Below are 12,433 nucleotides of genomic sequence, written 5' to 3' on the forward strand. Positions count from 1 at the left end.
ATAATTATAAGCATAATAAAAAAAAATCATGGTTCCTGAGAGGGTTGTGCACTCGTATGAAAATTTAAATTAATTTATTCCTTATTTTACGTGCATATAAATGAACTGCTCTAAACGACAATAAACCAATTATATTTTTTTTCTCCTCTCTTTATCATGTACTGTAGTCTTTACCCAATTGATTTTGAAAAGAGAAACACCAGAGTTTCTTGCCCGTTCTTCTCTGGTGAGAACTGCTTTCAAAACTGGTGGTAGAGTTCATATTGACGGAATCTAAATAATGTATAACGTTTTACGGATTCAAATAAATCATTTCATTTCAATACATTGTTTGTGTTTCATAAATACGGATGTGTTGCTACTTTGCAAATTTAAGTTATGAAATTTATATCACCTGGGAAAAGCTAAATTTATGACAAAATGCAAAATTCTTTTAAAAGTTAACAATGAAGTATCGCTTCCCTTATTAAATGTTATCCACTCACGTGTATTTATTCACCTCTCTCTTCGTGTCTATTTTCCCTCACAGGCGTTTTTGTTCACACTTTTTTTTTGTCTTCGATTCATTTCGAATTTCTAGAAGTAGGAAAGATATTCTACATTGGATCACTAATAAGAAACAAGTTGGGTATTTGTCAAGAAATAAGAAGCATTATGTATAATCAGTATCAGCTATGAGGTAAAGGGCGCTGCGCCGGTCGGTTTTTTAGGGCGACAGGCCCTAGGGAGGGCGTCAAAGGCCGTAGGGGGTGCCTCAACACCACAGGATCACAGGCTTTGACTTGAATGTCATTATCAATATAGAACTTTTTAGTTAACAATAAAAAATAGAATACTAACAATGAAAAAAGAAATACGCTCTATATTTTTTTTTGCTTGGGGCGCCATAAACCTGTATTGCAGGCCTTTTGTATAATAGGGTGTATAGTGTATTTTTTTAAAACAGAAACAAACTGTACTTGCTTACATTTTTTAAAGAAAGAAATATGTCTTGGACGATTTACTGGATTGCTTCTTTTGTACCATAGGCTAGAAAAATAATAATTTAGTGTTAACTCCGCAGTGAAGTTCTACTAAGATTTTGGGACTGTATTAATTTAGCCAAGCTTCTATCTTAATTTTAACAAGCTTAGTATATATCTATTTTTTATATAAATCCTAGCTTTTGCCCGAAGCTCAGTCCGCGTGAAGAATTTTTTTCTAGATTAATATACATTTATTAACTTTATATTTATCTATTCGAGATAGAAAGTAGCATTTATGTCTTTTCCAGAACTTTGAACTACCTCCTTATTAATTTATCAAAATCTGATAGGTAGTTTTTAGTTTACCCCGTTCAGGCAGGCTGACAGGTGCGGCGGGAGACTTCCTTTTATAATATATTTTTAGGGACCTTTTTAAGAAGAACAATTCCTTCATACATGATTGTTGTGTAACTTAAACCTTAATACCTTAATACCTTAAACTTAAATTTACACAGCGCACGCAATGAAAATTCTCAAAAGGAATAAATGTAATTTTTGACACATTTTTGATGCTCCGCTCCTACTTGTCATAGCGTGATGTTATAAGCCTTCCTCGATGAACGGGCTATCCAACACAAAATGAGACACCAGAAAAAGATTTTTTCAATTCTTATTTACCAGTAGGTACCTACATAGTTTGTGAGATTATCCCATTCAAAAAGAGATAGAGAAACTTGTAAAGTATAATTGCACACTTAGTTTCATTATTAATTATTTTTATGAGCGGCTAAACCTAAATTAAATTCTTATTGCTTAATGTTGCGAAACAAAATTTAAATATTGGATGGAAAATAAAAAAAAAATTCAAGAGTATTCGTTGGAATTGTAGTACAGGTTACATTGTTCCGGGATCCACACAAACTGAAAATTACTTAGTAAATTAAGTAGGGATGTTTAGGTAAGTATCGAATGAATACCTAGATATATTATTAAATCTTTAAGTGATTATCAGATATGGTATCGCCTATTATACATTTTTTTTGTCACTGTCTTTGAGTTCAGACACTATTTGTTAGTAGTTTTTCAAATTTGTGCTGTCTGTACGTATTTTGTTGTAGAGTTATGTTCGATTGATCTGTACTCTAAATATTCCAGAACAAAGCGTACGTTGAAAAATCAAGCATATAAGTACATCAATAAGTTAAGTCTAAATATTACATAAAACAGAAAAAAGTTTCAAAGACCCAAAGTTTAAACTAGTTCGTATTATGGGGCAGTATGAATATTAGTAATACACTTCATTACGAAGTAAAAAAAATCTACCTAGTATAAGTCTTACCTATCTAAGTATCAAAAATGATTTTTCATTCTACAGGTCATTTATGGTGCATTCTGGTCTGGTCTGGTTTTTTGGTCGTTGGCATTATTATTCAGTATTTTTCTGCCCATTGCACTAAAATACTAAAACTTTCACATAAATTGTCTTTGTTTCTTTTGTAATGATAATTGAGTAAATAAATTGTCATCTTCATCATCATTAGCCGCAGGATGATGGGTTTCATCCAAAGATTTCCAGATCGATCTATTGGAAGAAACACGCGCCTACGCAAATTATTCCAAACCTTGCTGATGCGGCAAAGGAAAGAGTTGGCGATCCTATGGGTTCAGGCCGTGATGCTTTTAACCATCAAGCTGTGGCTTCAAATGCCAGCAAGCGTAGCGTAGTTCTGCTGAGAATAGGAGAGGCAGAGACAAATTTAACAATGCCTGAGAGCATTCGCCATAATACAGATGGCAGAAAGCGCTTAGGGAAGCGACATCCCTACGCAACTGTAGCGACTCCAAGGTGTTCGTCAGCTTTGTATCTTTCACTATATGGATTGCTCGCTCTACCTAGAGGTATATTATATATTAATTTCTATACCTTATTTTGCAAAAGGGATACATACATATAAATAAATAATTTGTCTAAGTCTTATGAAAAATAGAAAGGAATTCTAGTGGGTTCTGGCGTATACGAGCCACTCCCAAGACACACTTGGCTTGCTAGTTTGTTTCCATAGTTTCAGCATAAGTTAATCTTTTAAAAACAATGTTTTTAAGGTAGATTTGTGTTTGTTTGTTAAGGTTGTTGTGATATATCTACATGACCTTCCTGGTAGTAATACTATTAAACTGCTAACGAGAGGTCAAAATAATAATAATATAGCCTGTATTATGTATACACTACATACCAATCTGTTTGAACTTTAAAGTTCCTAGCTTCAAACTAAACATAATTATTTATTAGAAATAAATACAAGTTTTACCAATTAAAATTTTATTTCCATAAAGTTACCACCTAAATTACTATGAAACATCAAAATATACCTATCTTTGTAATAGAAATTGTGTAGGCAATAGGTAGGTATAGATAATGGCGTATTAAACTGGTAATACACTCCAAATATGAACTTACAGTATAAAAGATAACTACAGAGGATTTCTTTTGAAAAGTTTTATGTAATTTAATTACAATAAGTAGAAGAGTGGATTAGGAATATTTTAGAAGAGTCATTTATTTCATGACGTCCTACCACACATTCATAGTAGTTATTGTAATTATTATTATTATTATTGAGTATTATTTACATGTGTACAGTCTTTTCATTTAACTTAAAGAGATCACTTCTTAGCACTGAAACCTTCTCCTGTAGGATCTAAAATCCAAGGATAGTTGTTGGGGCATTCCATGCAAGTGAAAAGACGTAGAGTTTCTCCCGGTAATTCACGGGTCGTTAACGGGCAGGCATTTGGCAAGGAACAGAATGGTTGACCCTTCACGTCACATTTCTCTTGTTTCCATTCTTGGAAGTCCCTTAGTGACGACAGCTCTGTAGGGTTTTGCATCCATTGGATAACTTGAATTAATGAAGTGAAGTAGACATCGTTCTTTTCAAGCATTTCTTCGATAAACTTAATCAATTCGTCTCTGAATTCTTTTTTAGATTTCAACCAAGAAGCGTGGAAATGAAGACCAAGAGGAGCACGGTTGGTTGTGTAGTGGCGGTTGAAGTTGTGGCGCAGGAGACGCGCAAACTGGTCACCGGTTTGAATGTTGGAGCAGGAGTCCACCACATGACAACCAGGCAATGATTCGTCAAAGGTAGGGTCGTCTCTTCTGTCAAGTTCATTCATGACCATTTCCCAAACTGGGTGGCTCCTTGAAGGACAGTTGTGGGCATTACCGTTACACTTGTGCGGCATGCGGAAATAAAGTGTGTAGGGCCAGATGGGAACACGACCAAGAGGAGCTGTAATGGAAGCATCGTAGACGAAGTACTGGTCAGCCATCATTTCAAACTGCTTGTTGCCACCTACTCTCAAGTAAGGAGCGCGTACACCAATAATAGATGAATCAGTGATGTTAGCGAAACGTTCAATAATTAGACGAGCGCCGGCCATTTCAGCCAACCAATCGTCGTAACTGCCTCCAGACCAATATTGTGGATCGTCTTTGTGAGTGATTGAGAACACCGAGATTTCGTGTCCTTTACGGTGAAGTTCTTGTACTGCTGCATAGTTGGTATATTTGTGAGACAAGAAAAATGTGCCACGGATTTGACAGCCGTTGGGATTGTGGCGGTTGCCGTTGAATATTTGCTCATACAAATCGATGTTGTCGACATTGACGGCTCCGTTAAACGTTATCGTAATCATCTGTGGCACTTGGTTTGGCTCTATTCCTCCAGGAATTCGAGTACCGTCAGCAGAGCAGAAACAGTCTGGCAATATACATTGATTGGGGTCACAGTCTGGAGCTCTGTTGGGGTCCACATCGACAGCTGCGAAATACAATAAAATCAATATTTTCGCAACGAATCATACAAAAGCATTCTATAATGTGCTTCCATTTTTTCACGCTAAATGTTTTTTATTTAGTAATATTGCGTAACAAAATACAAATTTTGATCTTTGATCTCAAAATACTCACTGCATGCGTTCTCGTCAGATTCATCTTTGCAATCAGGTTTACCGTTACAGAAAAGTTCTTTTTCAATACAGTCTCCACTACCGCAAGCTAATTTTCCTTCAGGGCAAATTGGTTCATCGGTTTTCAATATTGGTAAAACTTTTCTTGGTTCTGAAAATCATACGAATAAGTTAGTATTGTAAAGTGAATGGTGCGACATTTATCATGGTGTCTACCTATCTATACATCTGGACGTAGTGTAATCCTGTACATTTATAAATTCGTTAATTGCAGGTGAATAATATTTTACTGGCTTCGTCTGTGTGACTTTTATATATTTTGTATGTGTTTCAAAGGGGTCAATAAGAAATCAGAAGGAAAGTCTAAGTAAAGCGTGAAAGTATGAATAAGTTAACAGAAGATAGTATTCGGAGAAAAATTAATATTAGAAGTTATTGCTAATGCATACCTTCTGTATAAAGTTGTAGGTAATGTTTCAAATGATAAATGAAACAGTTATAGGCGAAGATAAGAAGAAGTTCCAAGAAGAAATTCAGTAAATAGTATTACATATTATTGCAAATTGCGTAGGAGATCAAAACGTAATGAAACTAGGTATTGAATTTTAGAATGTGAAAAGGTGAATAATACATACGAAGAAATAAAACTATATATTATAACCTAAAGTCAAGAAAAGAAGGTTGATTTATTGATAAGCAGTTGTAATTACCAATATACTATTGAGATATTAATAAATGTACTATTTTTCTTTTCTAAACTAAATCATTTTCTCGTTGGTTATTTATCTATAATCTGTAAAATTACTATGCATAAAGTAATATACATCGACACGGATCGTTATTGTTTAATACTTAGTACAGAGAAATTTTGCATCAGCGGTAAATTTCCTATAATATTTAAAAATATCACACCATTGCTCCTGAATGAGAAACTCGCCCAACTTACGGTTTTTTAAGAGAAATATTTAAATCGATAACTACTTATATTTAGAGCAGATAATAACATTTTTACACTAATAATATAGCAGCTATTTTGTGTATAATACATACCTATTATGGTGAAGGCTACTCTACTTAAATAAAAAAATTATGAATAATTGTTAGTATAAAAAGTACAACCAATGAAATGACCCCATCAATTTAGTAAATTAGTCGGTTTAATGATAATGAAGCTTAAGCGTAGGTTAGTAAGTATTTAAAGATTTTTGTGAAAAAAGTGTGAAGTGTTTCTGTTGTTATAGTTGTGTAACAGTGAATTGCGACTCTAACGGCTGTGTTGGAGAACTGAATGGTGAAAGTACTGCAATTATATACGTATAGTAGTTGTCAAACAAAAAGAGATTTATTCGTGTTTTCTGTTTTTGTTGATACTCGATCTTAGGGAAATTTTCAACATTAACCATAATCTGTACTAGGAGTTTTTAAAATAGTGCAAAAAGTAAATGTAAACTGTAATAGTGATCTTGTAATGCGTAGAAAATCGGTTTTTTACAAGGCAGTGGATTATTTAGTTCTCAATTTCAATAACTGTGATCACTATTTAACTGTATTGGTGTCTTATTGTTGTATAAGAATGTTAATGCATAATAAACGGGCCGGTCCATGGCGGGCCGTTCCCTCAGTCCGGGGCCTCATGCAATACACCTAAACTACAGTGCGACGCGGCCCCTTCACCCAAGCCTGCTTGCTCGCTACGCGGCAATAGCTTCTATTTCGGCACTTACTCTCAAGTTTGTCACAGTTGGTCACTTTACCCTTCCAGTCGCAGGTTTGTTTATCAAGATCGAAAGCCAGTCCAGACGGGCAAGTGATCTGTTTAAGACCTGACCTAGTGCACCTGCGTTGACAAGAAACGTGGAATTAAATAAAATGTTTAGACGAAGGAAGTGACCATTCGGAAGGCTAACTGGTCGTGATTTTTTAGATTCGACCGGTTCCGATACGGAAGTTTAACCCTTCGTATGATCACTTCCTCCATTCAACGGAACTTACTTTCTATTTTATCGCAATTCTTAACATGTGTTTTCCAATCACAAGTTTGACGGTCGATATCGAAGGCGAGACCGACGGGGCAGCGCACCGAGGCGAGCCTGGTGACGCTGTTCTCAAGGCCCTTGTCGCACCTGTACACAGCGAGGCTGTCAGCTAAGGGGTAATTCAACACTCACACTCATACACCTAAACTTGTAACATAATTCCCAACTATTGTATCTTCTAACAAATACCAATTACAATATACTAAAGATAAGATCGTATTTCATTGTAATATTATAATTGAAGTGGACACACCCATAACATCTAGTCGGTATAATAAAATATCACCGTTCTAAATTCTAATACAAGAATTTAAAATTATAATTATGAATATTTTTTTATTTCCATCTATTGACATAATCAAGCAAAATTAATATATATAAAATTAACTATGTTGACCGTAATATATAACATATATTAAAGTATATTGGCTAAAACTGATTAACCCGGAGGAATTGCAGACGAGTTCCTGTAAATAATCAAGATTAGTTCACATAGGTACAATTTATTTCTTATTAGGTAATAATGTATTCTTCATTGACCTTGATCTAAAGTAATTAACATAATCTTAAAGTCTATACAAATCTTAGTTTTGTCTCTACATTCATCAATAAAATAAATAAGTAAAAAATAATGTTAAAGGTTAAAGCCATTCGATGCCTAGAGAATGTAACTAGTGACTAAGAAAAGTGACTAATATTCAAGGCACGATGGTGACCGTTCTGTTCACGGACTGGAATATCAAACTACTACTCGACTGCATACTAAATAGAGCGTATAAATAAATCAAAGGACAAAGAACGGTGCGGTATCAGGAATTTAGTTTTTGTGTTTTACCAGTATACAATTAAAAATAGCTTTGACAATTTAAATATGTAATTCAGTTTCGCCCTTTGATTGTTCAACAACTGTGATCCGTATTAGGTTACTTAATTAATCTGGAAACGCGATGTCTCGTTCAGGGACACAATCCGACATGATTCGACATTTACAATGTTGAGAACCTAATAATAAAATTCTTAAAGTTGATTGCATCAAATATAAGACTTGATACAAAAACAATATAAAGATATTTTGATGCAACGGATGAAAATCCAATAATAATAATTGGTTTTATATGGATGTTACCTGACGACATCGCGGCAATCGCCCTCGGTGGTGAGACGGAAATATTCATCAGCGGGCCGGCTCTCGCACAGTTGGTCCGCGTTCACATCTTCACCTCCGTCCTCATCTTGTCGTTTGACTCGCACCTCGCCGCTCGCTAAGACAAAACCATTACATATTTATATTTAGTAAAACCAAGTGCAATATTAGGGATAACTCTTATTGAAGAGTGCATAGGATGTTATAACTTCTGATTTCTGACTGATGACGTCACCTGGCCACACAACACGGTGTGCTATTTTTAGATATGTACATTTTTTTAAATGTTGTCAAAAGCAACCAAAAAATACATTAGTACAACTGCTCGTTTGGTAATAGGTAGGTATAACTTAGCCTACGAAATGATTACAACATTGGTGCGAGGGAAGGAATGTAGGTAGGCAGTGCCTGCGGCGCTATTGCAGAGTCGAACGTGTGCTGTACGCAATAATTGTGTATTAGCGTGCGGGCTACACGCGTTTTTATAATAGCAAAGCGTATTTCTTAACAAAAGATTTACCTAACGAACGTGTTGTTGATGTGAAACACATATTGAATTATTGATAATTACTTCTAGCTTCGTAAGTAATCATTACGTAACAACTACTCAGAAGTGTTTACTTACTGGGAAAGCTTTTCCGAGAATTACTTAAACAAATCGTAGCTATGTTCCGTAAGCAGCTTGATGTCGGCATTGAAAGTTGAAACGTTAAAAGAAATCGAGGTCAGCCAAGTAAACGAGCCACGTAGGTAGCCGGTGTTCTTTCTTTGTTGGGTTTAAATAATTTTAGCGCATAAATAATGCTAAATAAATTATGCAATTTAGACCAAGCTCAGTTTCTTATGTAAAATGTAATAGTTTCTTTTATTTAGTCTTGTAGAAATGATTTTTATCGTAATAAATATACCATAACATAATCATAAGAATTATTAATAATTTTATTATTTGTTATTAAACCGGAGTTACTTTTAATGAGTTATTTTATGAGTATTAGTTTAAGTGGATAAAAAAGTTATTTTTATGTTAAAAATATATTTCAAATTATATTCCAATACTAAATTATGTTTCACTATACTATACTGTTTGGAATATTTTTATTTTGAAATGAATAGAAATAAGTGAATAAAAATATTTTTTTACAAAAATATGCGATTAGTACGTGATAAATGTTTTTTTATCGTAAGAAGTCATAGATAACATTTTAAATTGAAGATGTATAAGTATGTAATAAGTTACAAGACAGGTACTTACCAAGGCAGGCGAGCACCAACACACCGAGACACAGATACGCGTGTCGAGCCATGACGCTCGGTGAGGACTGGTCGCTGCGACGCGCGCCGCCACGAAAGTGCAAGAGGTCTCCGCTGCCCCTCTTCACCTATTTGTATTTATATAACCAGACAGTTCAAACTCCACAATAAGCATCAAGCTCCAACGCGCCAACCGTCCTATAGGTACTACACCACTTGTTGATATAACTCATGGTGGGAACAGACCAGCTTTTAATAACCACACGATGTCGTTACTTACTGGAAACAATCAACACAAATGATAATTAGGCTCATTGCGTACAATTAATTATCGTTACCAAACTTTCTTTTTCCAAATACATCAAATACACATGTTACGATGAATTTTTATTTTTTTTTATTTACGCCATAAATATTTTAATTCTTATTAATATTTAAACAAAGATATAGTAGATACTGGCTTTGAAAGAATCGAATTGAACCGCTTGTATATTGGGCTGTAAATATAAGAATTCCTTATTTTATGTAAGTATTGTAATCTGTTTTACATATGAAAATTAGAAAACTATACTACCAGTATATGCTACATGCCTGCTAACTGTGGCGATTAAATTTCAAAATATATAATCAAACAGAAATGCCACAAAAATATCTATAAAATAAAGACAATTTTAAGGATAGTAAATCATTTTCTGTGTTTTCAAGTTCTCCCCGTTTAAGAAAACATTCTTTATTTTATGTTGCTTTCGTATACCTGGCTGAAATTTATGTCCGATTTTTTTCTTAAATTCGGAAACTTCAGTTACGTATTCACCGCAAAATATGTGGAACACGAAAATATATTATAAAAATTAAAAATTTTAACGTGCCAAAAATACTTAAAACGTTTAAGATTTCTTTTTGTATTTAGTTTGGTTACGATATTGGGTTCCTTGCACACACACACGACTTTTATCCTCGAAAGCAAAAGCTGAGGCGCAACTAAAGCATCTACTTTTCGACATGTATATTCTGGCCCATAATGTGTGATAGGAGCGAGCCTGGTATTTCTTGCCTGTGATTTTTTTATTTCTTATGCCTATGATCTATTAGTCTCTTAAATTATTCGGTAGTTGTATTTTTGTATTTAGTTATACCTTCTACATTCTTCTGCTCAATATCACTAACGAGAACTAGCTAAAGGTTGGATTTTAAAAAAAACTTCCTTTAAGCCTAATATAAAATATCACTTTCTAGCATAACAACATAAGCTTGACTGGACCGTATATATTAATGTTGCACTTATCTCTGTAATAAAACTAAGAAGAATGTTACAGAAGTGATTATAATGAGCATAGGAAATATTTAATTTATTTTTTAACCTGCACATCGTAAATAATTTGCATAAGCTTAACTGCAACAATAAAATATATAGATCGTATTCAGGTTATTGTATTATGTATTGGCCACGGATATCATAAATTCTTTAGTAGCGAAATATTGTGCAATGCGTTTAGTGACATTAAAAAAATATTATGTATGAAAGAGGCCACGGGCTCTCGCGACGTGGCCGGCGATGCGATACGGGATACAAATAATTATTATTTATTACATTGAATATAAGGGTAGTGTGTATATTGCAGAAATCAGGAACTGCGACGGTGCAGCGAGAGCGGGATCTAACGGGAGAGCCATAGTGCGCGAAATAAATATGCTTCCTATAATAATGTCTTATAATCAATTTTATAGTACCTAAAGATGTTTGTATATTTTTTAAAAATAAAAGTATAAATTACTTAATGGATTTGCATCGATTATTGGCTATTAACAATATTTTCTTTATAAAATTTGTTGTTTTATAAATGACATAAAACTTATGCAGTGTCTTAACTACCAACATCATGGAGTTGTTTTTACGTTTTATTATATAATATCTCCTCAATTATTTAAATTCTTGTTCTGGCTTTTTCTTTGATAATAAAAATAATATTTCTTAAAAAAATATATTATACTTAGTCACATAATTAAATGTTCTTAAACCAATGATGATGTAATGTGTATTTTTATCGACAAAGTGGAGGCCTTCGGACTGCGGAGAGGCCTTGGAATTCTTTGTGTGTTTTACCGCCTTTTCTTTCCATCAACAGTTACGATGAACTGTTTAACATTGTTCTTTTAACACTATTTTATAAACTTACCACTCGACACTATAATGTAGTTACTTGGATTGAATGTCATCTGGAAACAGTCCGTAGAAGTAGGTACGGAGCGTTCCCAAGCAAGCTCTAGAATAAATTCCCCGAGTAGTTGTGATTTAAACGAGGTTGAATAGATTGTTTACTTCCCAGTAGATAGTGGCTTGGCTGCACCTCTGGCACCTATATACAAAGTCCATGAGGGTCTATTATCTCTTAGCATCAAGGAGGTGTGCCCTTTCGCCTAGTGAATAAAAAATACATAAATAAAGTTGCTTTTATAACATAGAAGTAATGTGCAAATGTGACATTTGATTGTCGAGCTTATTTCGCTCGGAAGAATAAAGAATTCGGTTATTGGATATAGTTTCATTCCCAGGCAACTTGTTTGTATATCTAAAATTGAAGAAGTGCAACAACTATTTGTCCATCTGAAGAGCGAATCTTAGAAATAAGTAATAAAACATTGTAAATACACTGTGACAAAATTTTAGATTTTTATAAAATGTAATTAGTTCAATTTTATCCGATCATATTCGCCGTTTCGGTATCGGTAGAACTCTACTTTTGAAGTATAGGAGTACGATGGATATTTTTCTTAATGACTATATAAATATGTACAAGTACCATATAATATGTACCTGTGTTATAGTAAAGTGTAAAGTATAAAGCGATAAGTTATTATTTGTAACGTGTATTTAAAATGTAACTGTACTATTGTTCGATTAGAGAATGTTTTATATCAATGAACAGTCGATTGTACGCTCTGTCCTGGACATAAGGATGTCTTTATCATTGTCTGAATAAGACCTTCGAATAACTGGTTGGAGCGTAAAACGTGCCGTTTTTAAATTTAGAGTTATAATCGCTAAATATTAACAATTCGTGCCT

General features: G+C 33.9%; 1 protein-coding gene across 2 annotated transcripts; it reads right to left on the minus strand.

The window, feature by feature from the left end:
- Window positions 1-3,268: 3,268 nt before the first annotated feature.
- On the minus strand, window positions 3,269-9,595 carry LOC115440997 (chitin deacetylase 1). 2 transcript variants are annotated; one of them, XM_030165553.2, is made up of 5 exons: window positions 9,370-9,595; window positions 8,100-8,235; window positions 6,662-6,774; window positions 4,939-5,088; window positions 3,269-4,789 (listed from the first exon to the last, which is right to left on the minus strand). In XM_030165553.2, the coding sequence occupies exons 1-5, from the start codon at window positions 9,419-9,421 to the stop codon at window positions 3,630-3,632; spliced, it is 1,611 nt and encodes a 536-aa protein (XP_030021413.1). In that variant the 5' UTR covers window positions 9,422-9,595; the 3' UTR covers window positions 3,269-3,629. The 2 variants fall into 2 exon arrangements, with proteins under 2 accessions (XP_030021413.1, XP_030021412.1); XM_030165552.2 differs by lacking the exon at window positions 6,662-6,774 and adding an exon at window positions 6,930-7,060.
- Between the last annotated feature and the right edge of the window lie 2,838 nt (window positions 9,596-12,433).

Source organism: Manduca sexta, chromosome 23 (genome assembly GCF_014839805.1).
Source record: "Manduca sexta isolate Smith_Timp_Sample1 chromosome 23, JHU_Msex_v1.0, whole genome shotgun sequence".
Classification (NCBI taxonomy): Eukaryota; Metazoa; Arthropoda; class Insecta; order Lepidoptera; family Sphingidae; genus Manduca; species Manduca sexta.